The sequence below is a fragment of the Mercenaria mercenaria genome, chromosome 16, assembly GCF_021730395.1.
Source record: "Mercenaria mercenaria strain notata chromosome 16, MADL_Memer_1, whole genome shotgun sequence".
Classification (NCBI taxonomy): Eukaryota; Metazoa; Mollusca; class Bivalvia; order Venerida; family Veneridae; genus Mercenaria; species Mercenaria mercenaria.
The window spans coordinates 33,440,627-33,464,818 of record NC_069376.1 but is presented as its reverse complement, the minus strand read 5'-3'; the positions used below and the strand labels follow the sequence as shown (position 1 = coordinate 33,464,818).

The 24,192-nt window shown below is 35.3% G+C and overlaps 1 protein-coding gene across 1 annotated transcript in view; it reads left to right on the top strand.

The window, feature by feature from the left end:
* The window catches only part of LOC128549600 (uncharacterized), an 88,707-nt gene that overhangs the window by 50,574 nt on the left and 13,941 nt on the right, over window positions 1-24,192 (top strand). Inside the window, exon 3 of the mRNA XM_053526648.1 lies at window positions 17,891-18,041. Coding sequence (XP_053382623.1) covers window positions 17,891-18,041 — 151 coding nt within the window. The remainder of the gene's footprint in view (window positions 1-17,890; window positions 18,042-24,192) is intronic.

The window sequence follows — 24,192 nt, the reverse complement described above, 5'->3', positions numbered from 1 at the left end:
TGAACTGATCTCAGACTGCATTAAAAGTGAAAAAGAAAACAACAGGATGAAACATTCATTACAATTTTAAATACATTTTTGTATTAAACATTGAAGGGCGCCATTAAAATACTTAGTCAGTCCTGTTTAATTATATATACCATGTATACTGTAAGCAAAAAAATACTCAATTGTTAGTGCGAGATTGGTAAAATACCCAATTGGTTTTAGCAAATACCCAATTACTTCTGAAAAGGCTGGGTAATGATATTATTTTTACCCAATTCAAATTTCCAATACCCAATTCAGACAAAAAGTGATGGGTAAATACCCAATTACACCAAAAGCTTATCTGGAGCTCTGATACATATGCAAATGTTGCAGAAATCTTTGCCATCCAATAGTTGTATAGATATGCAAATATTACTGAAGTCTTTGCCATCTGATAGTTGTTACATACCATATGCAAATATTGCAGAAGTCTTTGCCATCCAATAGTTGTGTACATATGCAAGTGTTGCAGAAGTCTTTGCCATCCAGTAGTTGTTACATACCCTATGCAAATACTGCAGAAGTCTTTGCCATCTAATAGTTGTGTACATGTGCAAATGTTGCAGAAGTCTTTGTCATCCAGTAGTTGTGTACGTGTGGAAATGTTGCAGAAGTCATTGCCATCCAATAGTTATGTACGTGTGCAAATGCTGCAGAAGTCTTTGCCATCCAATAGTTGTGTACATATGGAAATGTTGCAGAAGTTTTTGTCGTCCAATAGTTGTGTACATGTGCAAATGTTGCAGAAGTCTTTGCCATCCAATAGTTGTGTACGTGTGTGAATGCTGCAGAAGTCTTTGTCATCCAATAGTTGTGTACATATGGAAATGATGCAGAAGTCTTTGCCATCTAATAGTTGTTACATACCATATGCAAGTGTTGCAGAAGTCTTTGCCATCCAATAGTTGTGTACATGTGCAAATGTTGTAGCAGTCTTTGCCATCCAATAGTTGTGTACAAAGAAGTCATTTCCATCCAAAAGTTGTGTACATATGCAAGTGTTACAGAAGTCTTTGCTTTCCAATAGTTGTTGGAAATTTATGTTCAGTACTTAGGTATAAGCTTGATAAACCAGTGGAATTTTATAGTCTGTAAATGCATAATTAGGCATAAATTCCTTTTAAAAATGTATGATATTTGAATGAACTCTATGAATATTTTATATACATGCCTTGGAAAAATCAGTTGATATTAATTTTCATTTTTGAGAGGTAAAAATATGACAAACATAGGTCATATAACTATATTTCAGTTATGTCATATCAAGATTCTTCATCAGAAAGAAAACGGTTTCAGACTGACCTTTAGATTTTACCAACTTCTGGGGGTGGTTAAAAGGTTGCTGACTTTGAATCAATTGCCTCTCACCAATGTGGGTTCGAGCCTCTCTGTTGGTGTTGAATTCTTCATGTAAGGAAGCCATCCAGCTGGCTTATGGAAGGTCAGTGGTTCTACACAGGTGCCAGCCAGTGATGTAATAATGCACAGAGGGGCACCTGAGGTCTTCCTCCACCATCAAAGCTGGAATGTCGCTATAAGTCATGACACAAATAATCTCCCTCTGTCATGAAATCAATAACATTTGCAAAAACAAATATCAAATGTAGCATGTGATGAATAATTCTGTACTTAAAAGTGTTACAGTTCCTAGAAATTATCCATTTAGTGTGACAGTTGCTGATTTAAGATATAAATTATTTCTGCATTTCATAAGGCTGTTTAGTTTTTAGCTCCACTAATCGGAGAATAGGGGTGCTATTCTACTCGCCCCGGCATCGGCATCTGAGCATATGTGCGAGCTTTCTTGTTTAAAGTTTTTCGGCAACCTATGTTTTTCTTTGTTACTTATTGCTTATATCTTACTGTAACTTCACATTAACATTGTTCAGCATGCAAACAAAGTATGTGCAGGGGCTGGGCCCAATATAATCAAGGTCAAGGTCACCAAGGTGTTATACTTGGAATTATTTTCATGTTAAATTTTTTCGAAAGCTTCGTTTATAGACATATCTGAGGTACTTTAAAAGATAATTATTACTTGAAATTAAAAATTTGACCTTTAACCCCTCTGAGTAGTAGGGTCTTTTTATATCTCTCTTATTGAGACATAAATTCATTTTTAACTGTCAAATCACCGGGTAGTGGAGCATGTTCTCTTACGGACAGCTCTTGTTAATTAATTGTTTTCAACGGTTTTATTTCGTAAGAATATTAAATTAGTCAGTGAGGAGTCCGCAAAGATTTTGTTATTATTGTTTTATGTACAAACTATTGCAGTATGTTTTTGAATCACATCATGAATAGTCACTGTCAAATTCAATCGTTGACATTTTTTTTGTCTGGAAAAATGAAATACAGTCTATTTTCCAGAACTAATTTCGCTATTTAGAGTTTGTAATGTGTATGTTGTCATAATTGTTTTGATTTAAGTGTGGCCTTGCCCTTCAAGGTAGGGGTAATTGGTCTTAACTTGGACATGCTGAGATTTTCTAAATTATTTGTGATACAGAACTTTATTACACTGTGGTACAGTTTTTGTCATTATATTCTTTTATTTCAGTGTAGCATAATCGGTAGCCAGTCAAGTAACTTTTGCACAAACATTCAGCATAACTACACAATGTGTTGTTTAGTAAGACCTTGTGGTAAACCTCAATCTAAAATGTTAAGGTCACACAAAGATTTTATGTGTATAACTTTGAATTTAGAATGGTAGACCTTCACCCTTATATAGCTTTAAGGTCAAGTTCACTCTTGAGGTAAACAAAAAAATTATTTAGTTTTTCTATTTTTGTACACATAGATGGATATTCAGTACAAACTTTCACCATGACAAGGTGGTGTAATATTTATTCTAATATGCTTTTCTCTGTTAAAATACTCTTGCGCTAGAATGAGGTCATGTAAAGGTGCGGTGACGTTATTATACCCCCACCAAACATATTTGGAGAGGGGTATATAGGAGTCAGTTTTGTCGCGTCCCGTCCCGTCCCATCCCGTCCCGAAATTTATTATCTCAGTTATTACTAAATGGATTTGATTAAAACTTAAAATAGATGTTCCACCTTATCACCCACATCATGTGACACAAGGTGCATAACTCTGACACCAAGTTTTCATGAATTATGTCCCCTTTTACTTAGAATTTAAGGTTAATTTTGTTGTATTTTCACTATATCTCAGTTATTACTAAATGGATTTGATTCAAACTTAAAATAGTTGTTCCACCTCATCACCCACATCATGTGACACAAGGTGCTTAACTCTGACATCAATTTTTTATGAATTATGTCCCCTTTTTACTTTAAATTTGAGGTTGATTTTGATGTATTTTCACTATATCTCGGTTATTACGAAATGGATTTGATTCAAACTTAGAATAGATGTTCCACCTCATCACCCACATCATGTGACACAAGGTGCATAACTCTGACACAAATGTTTCATGAATTATGCCCCTTTTTACTTAAAAATTAAGGTTGATTTTGATGTATATTCACTGTATCTCAGTTACTACTAAATGGATTTGATTTAAACTTAAAATAGATGTTCCACCTCATCACCCACATCATGCGACACAAGGTGCATAACTCTGACACCAATTTTTCTTGAATTATGTCCCCTTTTACTTAGAATTTAAGGTAAATTTTGATGTATTTTCACTATATCTCATTCAGATTGGCTTAGAGCCAAAGGGAAGTAACCTTATTTAAACTTTTGTACTGAGTTTCTTCCCCTTAAATTCCAGGAATTAGTCTATTTTTAGAAATCCTATTTTTAGATATTCAATATTTTTGATATTTTTCGAACTTTTATATTATCAGTCTTATGTAAAAATTAAATACATTTTTCTGTGGTAACATGGGTCGGTAAGGTAACGGGGCGGTAAGACACTTTTTAGCTCGACTATTCATAGAATAGTAGAGCTATTGGACTCGCCCATGCGTCGGCGTCCGCGTCGGCGTCTGCGTCCCGATTTGGTTAAGTTTTTGTATGTAAGCTGGTATCTCAGCAACCACTTGTGGGAATGGATTGAAACTTCACACACTTATTCACTGTGATAAACTGACTTACATTGCACAGGTTCCATAACTCTATTTTGCTTTTTTACAAAATTATGCCCCTTTTTTGACTTAGAAATTTTTGGTTAAGGTTTTGTATGTAAGCTGGTATCTCAGTAACCACTTGTGGGAATGGATTGAAACTTCACACACTTATTCACTGTGATAAACTGTCTTACATTGCACAGGTTCCATAACTCTATTTTGCTTTTTTACAAAATTATGCCCCTTTTTCGACTTAGAATTTTTTGGTTAAGGTTTTGTATGTATCTCAGTACTCACTAATTGGAATGGATTGAAACTTCACACACTTGTTCACTGTCATGATCTGACATACACAAAGCAGGTTCCATAACTCTATTTTGCTTTTTTACAAAATTATGCCCCTTTTTCGACTTAGAATTTTTTGGTTAAGGTTTTGTATGTAAGCTGGTATCTCAGTATCCACTAACGGGAAAGGATTGAAACTTCACACACTTGTTCACTGTCATGATATGACATGCAGTGCAAAGGGTCAATAACTCATCTTTGCAATTTACAAAAGTATGCCCCTTTTTAAACTTAGGAGTTTTGGGTTAAATTCTTATTTGTAAGCTGGTATCTCAGTACCCACTAATGGGAATGGATTGAAACTTCACACACTTGTCCACTGTCATGAGCTGATAAGCACTATGCAGGTTCCATAACCCTATTTTACTTTTATTACTAAATTATGCCCCTTTTTCGACTTTCTTATTCATTCAAGCGACAAGGCTGTTAAATAGTCGAGCGTTGCTGTCCTCCGACAGCTCTTGTTTGTATTCACTTTTAGTGTATCTCTAATATTAGAGATTTTTTATATTTACCGCATCCCTCATCCAGGGCACATAATTATACTAGTATTACTTAGGCGTAAAAAAAAATTGTTTGTTTCCGGTATCCCGTCCTACCCTAAATTTTTGGCCCGACCCTAAATGTTTTTATGGCCTTGGAGAATTTTTTTTTTCAACTTTTTAACAAAAGTTGCAAAACTGCACTTTTTATGCTTTAAACATGGCCAGTGATGTTAGAAATCAACTTACTGATGCTCTAAAGGCATAACCCCCTTATTTATATTCTTTTTTTTGACACAAAAATAATTTCCGAAAAGTCCTCCTTAATGAAAAAAATTTCCAAAAAAAAATTTTTTTCCGACCTACCTACCCTAATTTTTTTGAGCATGTTACCGGAAACAAAGAATTTTTTTTTTAGGCCTTATATGTGGAAGCCCAGGATGAAGTACTGCAAAGACGAGTAAACTTATGACAGTGTTAACTTTTTTTGACATTTTTATATTATTCTAAGTATTTTTAAGATTACTTATGGTTGCCATTCTTCTGTGACAAGACCGTATGGTGGGGGTATGAGTCACTCCTGTGACAGTTCTAGTTGTTTTTGTTGCGACCAAGAAAGAGCGCTGCTATATTTTATCTACTGTTTTAGATTAAGGGCATATTGGAATAGAAATAATTTATACCAAAACCGTATTTTAAGATTTTTTATACATTCTGGCGATAATACGTTGTACAAATAATTTGACTCAAGCCGCGCCCTCTTGAAATTATTATGCCTGACATATAACAGCCCATCGTGCATAAATAAATGTTAAAACACTCTTTTGCTATAAATTATTTCTTAAATCATTTAAAGTTTAACCCTTAATTTTACCATGCTGGACACAATTGATTCTGCCTTTGCAAACAGTGTAGATCATGATCAGCCTGCACATCCATGCAGTCTGATCATGATCTGCACTGTTCACCATTCAGTCAGTATCATTGTGGTATGCACCCCTTTTAACAGTTAAAGTTACTGTCCAAATTGAAAGATAGACAAGTTCATTACAGAAATGGGTTAAAGTTTAAATATATATGTATGATCATATTCTATTCTTCTTCTTCTTGTCATTCGCGATATTCTATTCCAGTTAATACTTAGTATACTTGTTCTATTGTCAAAGTGCTGATACTTACAGGACTATACTTCTTTGTCCAAACGCATTCAAGTCCTGTGAACATATTTCTAGTTCAGAGCAGCTGACTAGAAATTTATTTGGTCGTAAACAAGAAAAAAAGAGAACAAAGAGTTAAAAAACATTAAAGAATTGTTTTAGAGAATAACTTTCATTCTTAAATAATGAGTTTTTTTTCTGTAGACAGACATGTTCTCATGGAAATGGAAATTAAACCTTGATAGCTAAAATTTAATAGAATTACAGTTTTTTTTCCGTTTCATAATTCAAATCTCCTTAGTTCTCCAAGAAAAAAAAAACAGATTGTAATCACACTCAATGTAAGGTTTTTTTTCAGAAGAATTTCAATGAAAGAAGAAGGAAATATACAATCTCAGGAAAATGACTTGTAAACTGTTATTATGTTGCAGTGGTTAGCTGTTAGTTCAGCTGTGAATATTTATCTAAAAACTGATTAACATATTTGTCATTTAAATGATTGATGTTGTTGTCTTGAAACAGATATTCTGGCATAATGATTGACTGTATGGTATCATAAACCATTAGATGCAAATGTCATTTGCCTGTTAACCTAATTGTCTGTTTCAATCATATAGAGACAAAAATACCTATGGCAGCCACATGTCTGTTTTGGTATATATCAGGACAAAAATGTCTTTGGTAGCTATTTGTTTCAGGATATCAAGACAAAAATGCCATTTTCAGCCCTGTGTGTTTCAGTATATCAGGACAAAAATGTCATTGACAGCCATGTGTGTTTGAGAATTTAAATCAAGACAAATACGGCATTAGCAGCCATGTCTGTTTCAGAATTTAAATCAAGACAAAAATGGTATTAGCAGCCATGTGTGTTTGAGAATTTAAATCAAGACAAATATGGCATTAGAAGCTATGTCTGTTTCAGAATTTAAATCAAGACAAAAATGGCATTAGCAGCCATGTGTGTTTCAGAATTTAAATCAAGACAAAAATGGCATTAGCAGCCATGTCTGTTTCAGAATTTAGATCAGCCATGCCTTTTTCAGAATTTAAATTAAGACAAAAATGGCATTAACAGCCATGGCTGTTTCAGAATTTAAATCAAGACAAAAATGGCATTAGCAGCCTGGCTGTTTCAGGACTTAAATCGAGGCAAAAATGGCATTAGCAGCCATGCCTGTGTCAGAATTAAAATCGAGGCTAAAATGGCATAAGCAGCCATGCCTGTTTCAGAATTTAAATCGAGGAAAAAATGGCATCAGCCATGCCTGTGTCAGAATTTAAATCGAGACAAAAATGGCATAAGCAGCCATGCCTGTTTCAGAATTTTAATCGAGACAAAAATGGCATTAGCAGCCATGCCTGTTTCAGAATTTTAATCGAGACAAAAATGGCATTTGCAGCCATGCCTGTTTCAGAATTTAAATCGAGACAAAAATGGCATTAGCAGCCAATATTCCTGTTTCAGAATTTAAATCGATACAAAAATGGCATTAGCAGCCATGCCTGTTTCAGAATTTAAATCGAGACAGAAATGGCATTAGCAGTCATGCCTGTTTCAGAATTTAAATCGAGACAAAAATGGCATTTGCATGCAGCCATGTCTGTTTCCATGTATCCACACAAAAAGGCCCTTTTACAAACTTTTTGTCTAAAACGTAGTAAATGAGTACTAGCTTAAAAACCTTATAAAAGAGATATGAGTATTTCAAAATGATGAAATCAAATTACTGGAATAAAAATACTTCAGTTATTTCATTGTAAAGTTTTATCTTACTTCTTTTATGCATAAAAAATAATAGAAAATAGACTGGCAGTCTTGATCTTAGAATAGATATATAATTGAAATGATATCAGATGTATGTGTAACAGAAATTTAATGTGAGAAGCGCATGACTGTTACCATTTCATGCTCAGAATGATCGTTGTGCCTCAATTAATGAGGCTCTCTTACCATTACATTCTGAGACAAGAATCTTGTCTCCATAATGTAATAACCTTTTATAGATCTCTAGTATGGAAATATTCCATGAAGAGGCTTATCTTCTTCTCTAGAGGCTTGAGTTTTGTTGCTGTTGTTGTTTTAGTGGTTGATTAGATTTTTGTCAAGTAACGCTGTATCTTTTTGGTATTAGCACCCCTTTAAACAGTTAATCGTACTGTCCAAATTGAAAAACGGACAAGTTCATTATAGAAATTTAGCATTGTAAGGGTTATGATGTTGGGTAACAAGCAGTATACTCTATATAGTACACAAACAATATTGTCCAGTGTAATAGTAGTCATTGTTCTGTATGTGACAGAAATTCAATTTATATGCTAATACAAGTACGCCAGTATTATTGAAGCTTGAAATTGGTTGTTTCTAGATACTAATTGGTTATGACTAGTAACTGTCTGGTTATTAGCTCGACTTTTTATTTTAGTTAAAGTTCTATCAAGTTTTTTACTAGCAAAGCTCTATTATTCAGAGTCAAGCACTGAGAAAGTCGAGCTGTCTTACGAACAGCTCTTGTTATGAGTATACTACCTCTCTGAACCTGCCGGCTTAGCTCAATAGGGAGAGCGCTGATCTGCGGATTGCAGGGTCGCGAGTTGATCCCTGGGCAGGGCGTATGTTCTTCGTGACGAAGACATTGTGTCTGAAATCATTTGTTCACAAATTCTAAATAATTCTTATGGGGAAGTTAGCAGTTACTTGCAGAGAACAGGTTTGTACTGGTTCACGCGGTTAGGTTAACTGCCCGCTGTTACATAACTCAGAAATACTGTTGAAAAATTATGTTAAACCCAAAACAGACGAACAGAATATACTAGCTGATTATTTCCTGAATTTCTTTCTTGTAATTGTAATCAGTTACTACCTTGCCATTTATAGGAATAACAAATGTTACTTGCTGCTAGCTATATATATAGCTGTTTTAAGAATTACTAACCGGTAATTTTGAATAACTTAAATTACTGGTTATTACCATTGTAAAACAGAAAAAGGAGATGATTTTTAATATGGAGTAGCATAAGGAATTGTCAACTTTCTTCAAAAGAATACTGATGTAGAGTCTTTCCAAGCTGCCGTACTATGTAACATTAATTTGATGATATTTTTTTTACAAAATTTAACCTTTAGCCTGCTGCGGGCAAATGATTCTGCCTTTACGACCAGTGCAGACCAAGATCAGTCTGCACATTCATACGGTCTGATCATGGTCTGCACTGTTAGCTGTTCAGTCAGTAAGTTTTCATTGAACACCCCTTTGAATAATAAATGGTATTGCCCAAATTAAATGATGGACCAGTCCATTATAGAAATATAGCTGGGTAAAGGTTAAGAAAACTTTTTTTTACAAAGGTATAGAAATAGTAACTGGTTGGGTAGTTAAGTGATTTTGAATGTTCAGTTTATAGTAATGTAATTTAAAATGACTTGATCAGATCACAACATTTGTATAAACACTGAAAAATAACTCAACAGATCTATCTTGAGGTTAATCTGAGGTCAAAATTAATGATTCTACATGTCTCATGTTTTCTGTCAAATATTTGGCAAATTATTAAGAAATTCCTAAGCTGTTGAATATTTTAGTAGCTGTGTACCTGCCTTTATGCTGCTGTATTCTGGATGCGCTGTATGCCGGTACCAGGGGAAATGTTTTTTTGTGCGTTATTCATGAGGATATTTTTTTTTTTTTTACCTATAGTCTGTTTCAGTAATTTTATCCCAAGGTCATTGTGCAAAATAACTTTCTGGCAGTTCTGAGAGTTAGCAATTTTTTGTAATTTGCTGACCAGTGTCATAATGGTTATTAAAGTCTTGATTCAGAAGTAATTTTTTAATGAGCAGCTGGTCAGGTAAAATAGTTTTTTGTATGCAAAATGCTTGTAAACAGGTGATTGCCCACGGCAGTGCTTCAAATATTTGCCTATTAATCAGGTGCCAGACTTTCCAAGAGGATGGTAACTTTCTTTGTATATATTGTTCCGATTTTTTTTATTCTCTTTTTTTGGGGAGGTGTTGGGGATGAAGATTTTGGGTGCAGGGGGTAATTTTCTTTATATATTTTGTTCTGATTCTCATTAATGTACCTGATGATATTCCTATTAGAGGTTGGGAGTGGGGGATGTAGGGGATTATTGGCTTTACATCTTGTTTTGATTTCGTTGATCCTCAGTAATCTTCGTTATTACATATTACAAGACAATTCTGTTTGCCGATTTAATATTGATTGATGAAGTATATAGAAGCCTATCAAATACGATTAAAGAGGATAGGTTCTTGTTGTAAGCCTTCAGTTATTCGAGATTATCACAGAGGATTGCTGGTGCTGTGATTGTTGTTTTGGTATTTATTGACATATTCACCAGGTTTGCTGTAATTAGCTACAAATCTGGGATTCATCAGTATTAAGTTAGTAATATTATGTTGTATAATTAGTTTAGATAATATGATTTAATTGAGAATAGCGTGATTGCTTAAGATAGACTAATCTTTAACCTTTACCCTGCTATATTTCTAAAATGGACTGGTCCATCATTCAATTTGAGCAGTACCATTTATTATTCGAATGGGTGTTCACTGAAAATTTACTGACTGAATAGCGAACAGTGCAGACCAAGATCAGCCTACACTGAAGTGCAGGCTGATCTTGGTCTGCACTGGTCACAAACGCAGAATCACTTGCCGCCAGCCGGCTGAAGATTAATAATGATCGATGGATGTTAAAGGCCATTTTGAACATTCACACAAACTTTAACATCTTATTTTTGTTCATTTTAGGCTGACATGCAACAAAATCAATCAGTTAATTATTTTGCAATGTCACCTCAGTTCCAGTAACACTTCAATCAGGAAGTCCCTCCTCCTTTACTCTTCCTGTTGGAGGAAGTAAAGCATCTGTTCATGCAGATTATTCTGTCAGAAGCTGTGCCATGTAATCAATCAAAAACATGCGTTAATTATGTAATTAAGATTACAAAATCACAGGCTATTAACCTTCTATATCGGCTGTAATTATAAATAGGTCAAAGTTATTTTTTAAAAAAAGAAAAGAAAATGGATAATGTCAGTATTATTATATATATAGCAAATTTAAAAAGTGACATTTTCCTGATAAATCTATGATTAACACATATTAAAGGCAGCCATTCAGGATGCCAAAGTCATGCTCTGTTAGTACAGAGGACCAGAGGGACACACCCAGAACAGAGAGAGCGAGAGAGAAATCAATTTGATACAAGTCTCGCTAACTTACTTAGCCTACTGTAGCTCTTTGTGAAAAGACCGTCTTTGCACAGAGAAGCCATCTTTCCTTGAAAGAACCAGTACTCCTAAGGTCATCAAGGACATTTTGTCTGAAGTAATTTTTCCACTAAGTATGATTCATTTTAGAAAGATTCATGTGGGAAAGTTGTCAGCAGAAATTGTTAGTTACATTGCTTCCACATTTATGTGGGGGGCATATAACATTGCTGCTGTCGGTATGTATGTCCCAAATATTGAGTGTCCAACTTCTCCCACACCTTTAGCCTGATTTGCTCCAAATTTTCACAGATGAACAAGCTTGACAACCATAAAGGGGTGACTATATTTACCGCAGTTATGACCCTTTAATAGTTCTGTGATATAGAATATAGAGAATAACCTTGTGTGTCAAACTCCTCAAACACTATTGCAGGGATAATACTTGAAAGTTGTGTGAGTCCTCGCTCTTCATACTAAAAATTAATTTCATGCTGATACGAGTCCCTTGTGTATGGGCTTTACACCTGACATGATAAAGAAACTTGGTATGTAAGAGCAGCCTCAGCATGTTGCTCTATCAGTCCTCTGAATGAAATTACCAACCATTTTCTTGAGGAGTTCACCCATAATATGGTTTATTGTCGATGGCCGTTATATATATATATATAAAAAATGCAAAAGTTTGTACCGGATCAAGTATATTATAAAGAAAAAATAAACAACATTACATGAGTAACATTATATTTGCCTACCGGTTTCGTTTATACTCATCAGGGCAAATAATACAATATGGCGTCAGTAAATGTGTAATTGCTCAGCAACGTCATTTTTGCGTACACATGTAGGCAAATATAATGTTACTCATGTAATGTTGTTTATTTCTTCTTCATATATATACACAAATGTATGATATATACATAAGCATAATTATACATAGACAGCTGGTGCGTTTTGCCCATTAACTTTATGGTACATAATATATGACACACTATTTGTCCTTACGTGGGTCACAGTGACACGTCACACTAGTTATTGGAAGACAAATTACCAAAAAACTGAACAAACTCTTTCAGACATGTCATTTCTGTAACATTGAAATTACCTCAATTTGCAGAAAACATGGTCCCTAGAAAACACTATACTAAATTCATCTGAAAAATTGGTACAGTTATCTCTAATTAGGTACATTTATACAAAATTGTTTGTTGAAATTTGTTTTGCAAGCTTAAAGTTAAGCTGTTTAAAATTGAAGTTAGTGTCCATATTCTATAAAGTCCTCTGGACTTTTGAGTATTTATTTCTTAAAAATGAAGAAGACATTTAAAAACATAAAATAGCTTTCCAAATCAATGTTATGCGTACTAACATGGTACGAAAAACACTACTTTTAACCCTAAGCCAGCTGGCAGCAAGTGATTCTGCCCTTGCAACCAGTGCAGGCCAAGATCAGCCTGCACATCTGTGCAGTCTGATCATGGTCTGTACTGTTTGCCATTCAGTCATTATTTTTTTGGTAAGCACCCCTTTTATCAGCTAATGGTACGTACTGTCCATATTGAAAGATGGATAAGTTCATTGTACTAATTTAGCATGGTAAGGGTTTATACTGCACATAAACTGTTAAAAGTGAAGAGTTATAAAGGGAGGTAATAAAAACCAATATATTCAATAGAAGGTTCTATTATATTCAGCAATATTAAAACCTTTGACATTAATGTTAAGAAAGTCATTATCAGAAACAGGATTTAACAAGAAATTAATGTATTTTATGTTCATAATGGAAAATGTGGCAGACACATTTTAAACAAAGGCATTGTGAGCCTTTAACCCTCAGCCTGCTGGCGGCAAGTGATTCTAGCTGCCTTTGCGACCAGTGCAGACCAAGATCAGCCTGCACATCTGTGCTGTCCAGATTGAATGATTGACCAGTCCATTTTAGATATTTAGCAGGGTAAGGGTTAATTTGCATGTGATTTTGCAAATTTAGTACAAGAAATAAAATAATAAAAAAAAAAGAACAAAAATAAAAATTGAATGGTAAATTCTCTTTTGGGAAATTTAAAAAGTTTTCTTCATAAATCAACTGTCAGTTTTGATATGCAAGCATAATCAATATTCCTGCTTGGGAGGAATATTTTGATGAGGTAAAGAGTTTGACAAAAACTTTGCAAAAGAATGTTAATTGGCTGAAAGATTTAGCTTGTAAGTGTAGGTGATATTTTTACAGGGAACTTAAAATTCTCCCAAAGCACTTGATTTTTACCAAACTCTATTCTGCAGTTTATTTCTTTAATAACCAGGAAGTATAGATGATTGGTTCAAATAAAACCTGTTTGAGCCGGCTCATTTTGATATTTGAAGAAGCCATCAAATACCCAGGTGTACCTGCCTGTCTGTGCGCAAAATGATGCATAAGGGCACCTTCCTCATCAGTATAGCTATTTTGACTTGAAATCATTGAAAGCAAACGAAACAGATTTTTTTTCTTGGGGATAATCTCTGTAGCATCTTTGAATTAATATTTCCTCACATATGTAGCAGCTTTAAATGAAGTTGCTTGGAGCATATAACTTTTCTCTTTTCTTTTGCAACATATTGTATTTTCTATATGAGATTCTCTAAATGTCTTAAAAGTGGTTACTCACATTTCAGCAACATTTTTAACTTTGAAATAATTCTGTTTAGGTTGCCAGGCAACCAAGGTAGGAAAATCAAATTTTAAAAATACCTAAATTTAAGATGAATTTAGTACTCTGTGAGCAGAATAGATGTTAAAATTCTGCCAAATACATTACGTGAACAAAAAACTGATTAACCACCTTTAATTTGTAAAAGCATTGGGAAATCGTAGAACGAAATTAAACAACCAAAAAATACACAGAATTAGTTTCCTACAAGTAATAATTCACAGTAAGAACTTGTTTGCCATAATTCTGTTTGTTAAGTGCATATTTGCACTTTGTTTTTAGTGTGATTCTTAACTTTAGTTTGTAGTGCATTAATTTGCACTCAGTGAATGACGTATCATCTAATAAACTAAAGAACAGTATAATTTTTTACCAAAATTACTCTATAGGTATTATTTTCTAATTCACTATACTCAAAAGAAAGTAAATTGAGCCGCGCCATGAGAAAACCAACGTAGTGCATTTGCGACCAGCATGGATCCAGACCAGCCTGCGCATCCATGCAGTCTGGTCAGGATCCATGCTGTTTGCTTTCAAAGCCTATTGCAATTAGAGAAACTGTTAGCGAACAGCATGGATCCTGACCAGACTGCGTGGATGTGCAGGCTAGTCCGGATCCATGCTGGTCGCAAACGCACTATGTTGGTTTTCTCCTGGCACGCCTCAATTATTTTTCCAGGTATCAAGTAATTCAGAAACAAATATAAAAAACAATGCTACAGGATTTCATAGAGATGGTACCTAAGGCTATGTATTCAATGACAACAACAACAAATCGTGTGCAAAACTGAAGCGCATATCGCTTATCTCACACTTGCAATAATTTAACATAGCACCGTGCAGTAAATACGGGGATTTTTGACAGCGACATCGGCTTCGTTGTTTTTGGTTGATTAGCTAAAGAAAGGTGATTGTCATTTCTTATTAACTAACACTACCATTTTATCTATACTAAAGAACGTCTGCATTATATTAACCGAAGTTTCTGTAACGGTAGATTCCACAAGGCAAATGCAATTCCGCACGCCTCTGTCAATATGCAAATTAGGTACATTTGTAAACACAAGGTGCGTGTCATAAAAAGTGAAATAACTTCTTTCGGCACAGTTTTTGGTATGGTTTTGGTGTGACCATGAGATAGAATATACATTTTTATATCGCTCTGTTTTTAACTCATACATTTTGAGGCCTTGATTATTCTTGGCAAACAAATTTTGTAAATTGTTGAGGGATTCGATGTCGTAAAATTCATACAGTCTATTTGTATTTTTTCCTCATGAATAATGTTTTATTTTCTATGATCATACCATACCTGTAAATTATTGGCAGTAATAAATAAAAAGAATGTCTTTAAATGAGTTGTTTGAAAATGAAAGATAGTGCTCAACTTTTTTGTTTGAATGATTATTCATAGATCTTGAAGTAAACTATAGCTTTAGGAAACACATCCGAATCTATGCATACTTTGCTAAGATAACTAAATAGTCCTAGAAGAGTTATCTGTCACTAGCTTCACTTTTCCAAGTAGGACCAAATTTTTCGGATTAAATATTGCCTTTCAGCATGAAAAATGAAGTATGAAAGTTAAACCATTATATAATTGAGGTACTCCAGTATTAATTTTTCAACAGAAAGTAATATCAGATGCAATTTGAATTTTTAGGTACCATCTCTAGATTTCACTTTTTTTTTGTACATTTCATTTCAATTCATCGTTTTTAAAAAGACCAAAATCCTGACATCAGTTGTCGCCTTTTGTTCGGTCTGAAAATTCAATTATGATTAGTTTTACATGAACTCATCCTGTGAAAGAGTTATTACAAATTCAGATTAATCTGTACATTTTATGTAGTCAAGCATTGATTAACATAAATTATGCCATTCTAGTGAGATCATAACTTATAGTTAACTTTTTATGACTCATGGTGATCTTTTACAAATTTCTTAAACTTTTTTGTAAATTACATTCAATATCCCAGTCAAAATTGATGGTTTATTACCATGGTAATTCATGGTTTACCATGGTAGTTCATGGTCATGGGACAATGGTTTACCATGGTTGACCATGGCTGTGATAATTGCACCATAGTCATAAAACATGGTATCAGACCTTGGTAAAAAAAACATGGTCAACCATGATTTTTCCACCATGGTCGACCAGGGTTTTTGACCATGGTCCCCAGGCGAAATGAAGGTCATATGACCGTGTGATTATTGACTATCAAAAACTGTGGTGCCATATAACAAAACGTGGTCGACCATGGTCAAAATGTAGTCAATCATGGTCATGACCACGAACTACCATGGTAGTCAGTGTATACACAAGGATCTGTCTTGAGGGATATCTGATGGACAACTAGCAAACACAAAAGCTCAAATGCTCATGGTGAGAATCAGTCCTCACATGAGGTTTAAAATGGACAGAAATAAAATCAAGTGTATATCTGACTACTAAAATTTAATTTGTTTTTCATTTATTGATGTATCGACTTGAGATTTTTTTTATGTTTTAAAGAAGCATGCAATACAGAGGGAACCATCTCTCAGATTGTAGATATCTTGTTCGATGATAATTATTATAATTTATAATGGAACGTTGTCGGTTGCTAAATTTTAATAAAAGAAACTGAATGTTCCTTAAAATCATATTGGAGAAAATTTCAAAATTCTGAGGGACCCTTTCCTCCGTGCAGTTACTTATGTAAATGTACTGAAATTATCTGGGAATTTACCAGTTTACTCTCAATATGGAGTGGGTGGGCAGGCAACACACAAGTCTAATTATTCAAGTGATGAATACAGAACAGCCATTCTATATATATTAAGGAATGCATGAAATTTCGTGCATAACTAAACTATGGAATGCCTGAATTACCTAAATCTTGAATAAATATATCAATATTGGGGATTTGACATGAAAAAATGCAACTTTCTATAGTTTAATCAAAAAGTTAACCCTTCTTTTAGAACTTCTGAAAATTTTAAATACAATGAAACTCTGCATGCTCGAGCTTTGATTGCTCAAACACGCGGGCTTTGAATGCTCAAGCACGCGGGCTTTGATTGCTCAAACACGCGGCTTTGATTGCTCAAGCACGCGGGCTCACTTAATTGAGTTCATGAGGTCCTGGTTGTTTTCCTTCTATTTTCTGTAAGCAGTTACCATGGCCGGGTCAAGCAGTTACCATGGCCGGGTAAGCAGTTACCGAGGCCGGGTATGCAGTTACCATGGCCGGGTAAGCAGTTACCATGGTCGGATAAGCAGTTACCATGGCCGGGTCAAGTATCAGTAACTCTGATTGCTCAATCTGGTCCCTTTATGATATCCTATTCTTCGTTGCTACCTGCAGGCTTTAGCACATGTCAAAATATGCTTAGCTCAATAGGGAGAGCACAGATCTATGGATAGTGGGGGCGTGAGTTTGATCCCTGGGTGAGGCATATAATGTACTCCATGACTATTGATAAAAGATGTTGAGTTTGAAATAATTCTTCCTCATCTCATAGAATTTTGTGCGAGAAAGTTGGCAGTTACCCGCAATTCCAGAGTCAAAACCGGACCACCGCCACAATAAAACCTTTCCCACTGTGTTAACCAATACAACACAGAGGAATGTGTATTTAACCATCGTTTATAAATATCGATATTTATAACAGGGCAGTTTTAAAGTAAAGCATTACAAATGCTTTTCAATTTTGAATATAAAAATTAATTAAAACAACTAATTCTCAGTTGTTTCCATAACACATAGTTTGTCAGTAAATAAGTTTCAAAGCTAGCTGTCTTAAGAAATACAGCATTAATTTCTTCATACCTAAATTTTTTATCTTTTTTCGGTGTTGCAGGATCTTGAGGCCCGTGCCTTTAAGATTTATAAATGTGAATTTCCATGTGTATTTTCAGTGTTGATGGCATGAGGATGGCATATGGGTACAATCCATCAATTACAAAAGACAATAAGTGTCAAGAAACAAAGGGACGAGATGAATTAGCAGAGGTGTGTCGGCGGATGATGCACACGTTTGAAACTTCATATACACTTTGGGCAGCTTTTGTAAGTTATTTACTTTGCATCGATTAAAGATTTTTTCTTTACAGTAATTCCCTATGGGTTACCGATGGCGACTTCTGATGCATACTCATATTACAGGCTTTACTTTAAACGATTTTAGCAAGATAGTTTGCAAACGTTTCTGTATCTCAGAGATTCTGTATGTCAGGGAGTCAAACATGTTTTGGTTCGATAGTGTATTGAGCAAGAGCTGAATGTAAGTTTGTATGAAAAAGGTGAAAATGTTTGAAAGTATGGTGACTGATTTCTGTCATTTCATTCTGGCTTGTTGATACTTTTGAAGAGCGCCAAAATAACTAAAGTAGTTGTGCGCCTATATGACAAAAAGCCGTATTTGTCGTATTGCATGCTAATTTGTCATGTTGGCATGTTTTAAGGGCACCAACATGCAAGAATGACAAATAGCATGCCAACACAATAAAATTAATACTGCATATTTGTCATATTGGCAAGCTTATTGTCATTCTATCACGTTTGTGCCCTTTAAACAAGCCAACGTGCAAGAACAACAAAACTATTTTGTTGTTCTTGCATTTTGGTGCATTTAAAGGGCACCAACATGCCAAAATGACTATTAGCAGGCCAGTATAGCAAATGATACAACAGGTCCTTCAAACACGCCAACAAGATGACATGCCAAAAAAAAAAAGTTAACACACTGATATGACAAATACATATTGGTGCACTAGTTTGTCATTTTGTTTTGTTGGCATGTCAACGCACTTCAAACGCGCCAACATGCCAGAAAGAAATTGCAGAAGTCAGCCACCATAATTATAAAAGTGTAAGTAATTTCGTAAGTAGTAAAGTACACATTTTGCTGTATTTTTCTGATGTTTTCTTATTTTTAGTATAAAACTGTCAGACAGCATATGTGTTTATATTACAAATACATGCTTCATAAATTAGTTTATAATATTGAATGTATTATTAGTTGTATTTGTAAACAACACCATCCAAGATGTATTACTTTACCAAGATATGTACATAGTGAAAAATGGGCAGCCTCCTTGTGTCTCTCCACCCTTCTGTCACTCTTCATGTTCTGTTTTGATAACTCTATCATCCATGATACATGCAAGACCATGGTTCAAAGTCACAGAGGTCAAATGTTAACAGAAATTTTTTGTCTCTAGTACAGGACTGCCATTCATCCAGTAGCTGGTGAGAAAAGCACTTGTCTTCTTGATAAGGTGCAGGTTACTCTTGAGCTTTGAGGTTACAAGTAAGGCAGTAAGGGTTATGATCCCTCCTTGAAAGCTATTGAAACCCGCCCGCTTAGCTCAGTAGGTAGAGCGTCGGTCTACGGATCGCGGGGTCGTGAGTTCAATCCTCGGGCGGGGCGTATGTTCTCCGTGACTGTTTGATAAACGACATTGTGTCTGAAATCATTAGTCCTCCACCTCTGATTCATGTGGGGAAGTTGGCAGTTACTTGCGGAGAACAGGTTTGTTCTGGTACAGAATCCAGGAACACTGGTTAGGTTAACTGCCCGCCGTTACATGACTGAAATACTGTTGAAAAACGGCGTTAAACCCAAAACAAACAAACAAAAGCTATTGAAACTCAAGTTATTTATAGTTATGTCATTTTCAGTGTATGGAAATGTCATTGTTTTCTGTGTGAGATGATTCATTTGTAACTGCAGTGCTTGCCCTAAGCATTTTTAATGAGAATCTAAATAACACAAAGGGTTTGTCACATCTGTGTTCTCGTGATAATTATGTAAAAGCTGCTATTATGTTATGTGTTTAATGACCTGAATAATCAGAAGTTTTGATGGCAGTGGCTTTATGAAACAAACAACTTATTTTATGTTTGAGACTTTGGTAATTATGTCTCCCACCACACAGTGGTGTGGGAGACATATTGATTTACTCCTGTCTGTGTGTCAGTCACAAATCTTGTCCGCACTCTAAGTCTAACTTTTCTCATCCGATCTTCACCAAACTTTAACAAAATGTGTTTGACCATAAGTCCTTGGCCAAGTTTGATAACTAGCCAAATCGGTCCAGGCACTTCGGAATTATGGCCCTTGAACATAATTATTAACACTACCAATACAGCATTGTAGACCGGTTACTCCAACATGTCAATACCAATAGGCCACAAACAGTATACAAAGACAGACTTACTATTAAGATGATTAGGCAGTTGTGGGAGACATGCGCTTTGCTCAAAAGCACCTCTAGGTTTTAGTATATTTGCAGACATTTATGTACGTCATACTTAACTTACACTTGTTTTCCGCAACACAGGGAGTGGCAAATGTTTCACTAATATCCTCATACTTACTGTATAAATTGGCAAACAAGGATCATTATTAATGACTAATTAAATGTCTTGCCTTCGGGCAGTTGTAACAAGTCAACCTGTCACTTTCAACAGTTTTCCTTACATGCGTAATGACTTATAGTTAACCTTTTAATCAAAAGATACACACCTTTCTCATGTATATTTGAGACAATCTTAAGGCAGTAGGTAATAAATCCCACTCGAGTTTTTTATAAGCTGTCTTTTAGTGGAAGTAAAAACTAAAAACATTGCCTTGTGGAATGTAAGTTCAATATAAACATGTTTATTAATTAATATGAATGAAGAAATTACTTATTAACCCTTAGCTATTCTGTCTTTGCGACCAGTGCAGACCAAGATCAGCCTGCACATCAGTGCAGTGAGTCTGATCATGGTCTGCACTGTTCACCATTCAGTCGGTATCTTTTTGGTAAACACCCCTTTTAAAAGTTAATGGTATTGTCCAAATTGAAAGGTGGACAAGATCATTATAGAAATTTAGCAGAGTAAGGGTTAAGAAAATGTAAACATTTTATTTACTGATTGATCGTTGTAGGATTGAGAGATGTGTTCATCGGTATCAGTTTTGAATAACAAACGTGTAAATATTTATCAGTTCAACTGCCACAGTATCCTAAATGATTTGTACATTGTGTATTTTCTTCCATGAATGCATGTTCTCATTTCAAGGGAGACATACAGGTTTTTTAAATGAAATAAAACCCCTCCCAAGGAATTTGAGATAGAATATCTGGCATAAATATTTTCCACATGACAAGACCAAGACGCTGTTTGTTGTTTATAACCTTATTTATAGTCACCACCGGTAACCCTTAGGGCGACTCCTCCAGAAGACTGTTAGTAATTTTAGTAGGATGATAGTGCAAGATACAGAAGACGCTCCAATTCCAGAAGCTTCCCTGGTTCTTTAGCATGCCTGGTGTAAAGCACTTATTTATACACGGGACTCTTATCCCAATGTTATTAATTAGCCCACCATCATGATGATGGTGGGCTATTAAAATCACTCTGCGTCCGTGGTCCGTCCGTCCGTCATTCCGTCCGTCCGTCCGTCCGTCCGTCCGTCCGTCCGTCCGTTAACAATTTCTCGTTATCGCATCTCCTCAGAAACTACTGGGGGGATTTTGACCAAACTTTGTCAGAATGATGTATTGGTACCCTAGTTGTGTCCCCCTGAAAATCAGACTGGTTCAACAATTTATGAGTGAGTTATGGCCCTTTGTTTATTTCTATAATTTATATAGATTTATATAGGGAAAAACTTTGAAAACCTTCTTGTCCAAAACCACAGAGCCTAGGGCTTTGATATTTGGTATGAAGCATCATCTAGTGGTCCTCTACCAAGATGATTCAAATTATTTCTCTGGGGTCAAATATGGCCCCGCCCTGGGGTCACATGGTTTATATAGACTTATATAGGGAAAAACTTTGAATAACCTCTTGTCCAAAACCACAGGGCCTAGGGCTTTGATATTTTGTATGTGACATCATCTAGTGGTCTTCAACTAAGATTGTTCAAATCATACCCCTAGGGTCAAATATGGCCCCGCCCTGAGGGTCATATGGTTTACATAGACTTATATAGGGAAAAACTTTGAAAATCTTCTTGTCCAAACCACAAAGCCTAGGGCTTTGATACTTGTAATGTAGCATCATCTAGTGGTTCTCTACCAAGTTTGTTCAAATTATCCTCCTAGGGTTAAATATGGCCCCGCCCCGGGGTCACATGGTTCATATAGACTTATATAGGGAAAAGCTTTTAAAATGTTCTTGTCAGTAACTACAACATTCAAACTTGGACCACATGTATATTTTTGAGTGGCAAGATGAACCTTGACATGAGTTGACCTTGATTTTGACCTAGTGACCTACTTTCACATTTCTGTAGCTACAGCCTTCAAATTTGGACCACATGCATAATTTTGTGCACTGGAAAAAACTTTGACCTTTATTTTGACCTAGTGACCTACTTTCACATTTTGAAGGTACAGGCATCAAATTTGGACCATATGCATAGTTTCCTGTTTCAAAATGAAATTTGACATTGATTTTGACCTAGTGACCTACTTTCACATTTCTCAAGCTACAGCCTTCAAATTTGGACTCCATGCATAGTTTTGTGTACCGAAAAAAACTTTGACCTTGACATTGACCTAGTGACCTACTTTCACATTTTTGAAGGTACAGGCTTCAAATTTGGACCACATGCATAGTTTTGTATTCTGAAATAAAATTTGACCTTGATTTTGACCTAGTGACCTACTTTTACATTTCTCAAGCTACAGCCTTCATATTTGGACCACTTGCATAGTTTTGTGTACTGAAATGACCTTTGACCTTTACATTGACCTAGTGACCTACTTTCACATTTTTAAGGTACAGGCTTCAAATTTGGACCACATGCATAGTTTTGTATTCCGAAATAAAATTTGACCTTGATTTTGACCTAGTGACCTACTTTTACATTTCTCAAGCTACAGCCTTCAGATTTGGACCACATGCATAGTTTTGTGTACCGAAACAAACTTTGACCTTTACATTGACCTAGTGACCTACTTTCACATTTTTGAAGGTACAGGCTTCAAATTTGGACCACATGCATAGTTTTGTATTCCGAAGTAACATTTGACCTTGATTTTGACCTAGTGACCTACTTTTACATTTCTCAAGCTACAGCCTTCAAATTCGGACCACTTGCATAGATTTGTGTTGTGTACGGAAATGAAATTTGACCTTGAGCTAGTCAGTAAGTCTTGAAATTTGGAACACTCAAAAATGGCACATTGGTGGGCGCCAAGATCACTCTGTGATCTCTTGTTTTAAGTTGGAGGAGCGGGGGCTCGAATTCGTGATCCCTGGTTTCGTAGTCAGACAGTGTTACCAGCGAACCACTATGGCCGCTCATCCAAGTCAAGGTCTATCTGAAGCTTTTTGAACCGCCGCAGTGGCCTAGTTGTAAGAGGTCTTGGGTTTGCTCCCTGGATGCTTCATTTCAAAGACATTAAAAAGGTTCTAGAAACTTTTTTGCTTGGCAGTTAGAATTAGGGTTTAGCAGTATATCACAAAACAACAGATTTTTTAGTAAATGAACAGCATCTTGACGCACAACTTATCTGTCCAATACATGTTTTACTGTTCTGTCCCACAGAGTTGGATACTTAAAATATTCTAAATGAGTTGTTTCCCTTTTAATAAGAATGCCATTTGTAAAGAAATAAATGTAAATAATTGTCCAAAAAGTATGTTTTACCAAGTTATGTAAAGTTTAAACACTCACACGATGTTGCAAATGCATCAGAACAAAGACATTAACAGCTTTTTAAAAATGGTGAGTTTTTAAAGGCGCTGAACTGTCCAGAAGTGTGGCCCCTTTATGCAGTCCCTTTCCGGAATTCTATACATACTTGAGTAAATTGACAACGGTTTTGTAGAATAATATAAATGTTTTATATGCTGTTAAATTTTCATGTAAAACAATGCTTTCTTTCTATGATTTGATGACGTTCGAACTTTTTTTCTCAGAAACATGGACCTATTAATTATCTTAAGAGGATAGTTCTAGGACTGGTCAGCTCGGTGTCAGTATTATGTGACTGGGTGGGGTATCATGTCACATGTCTATGGCGTGTGAGGCAGCACTATAAAGTAAGGCATTGTGTTCCCTGCTACAAGTAAACACTGTGGTTTATATGACTGAAAAATTGTTGGAAAATCCAAACACACAACTTACAAACACTCACCTGAATCTCAAGGTTTATAGGCATGGTTTATCTTTATAACCTTTACCCTGCTATATTTCAAAAACGGACTGGTCTAT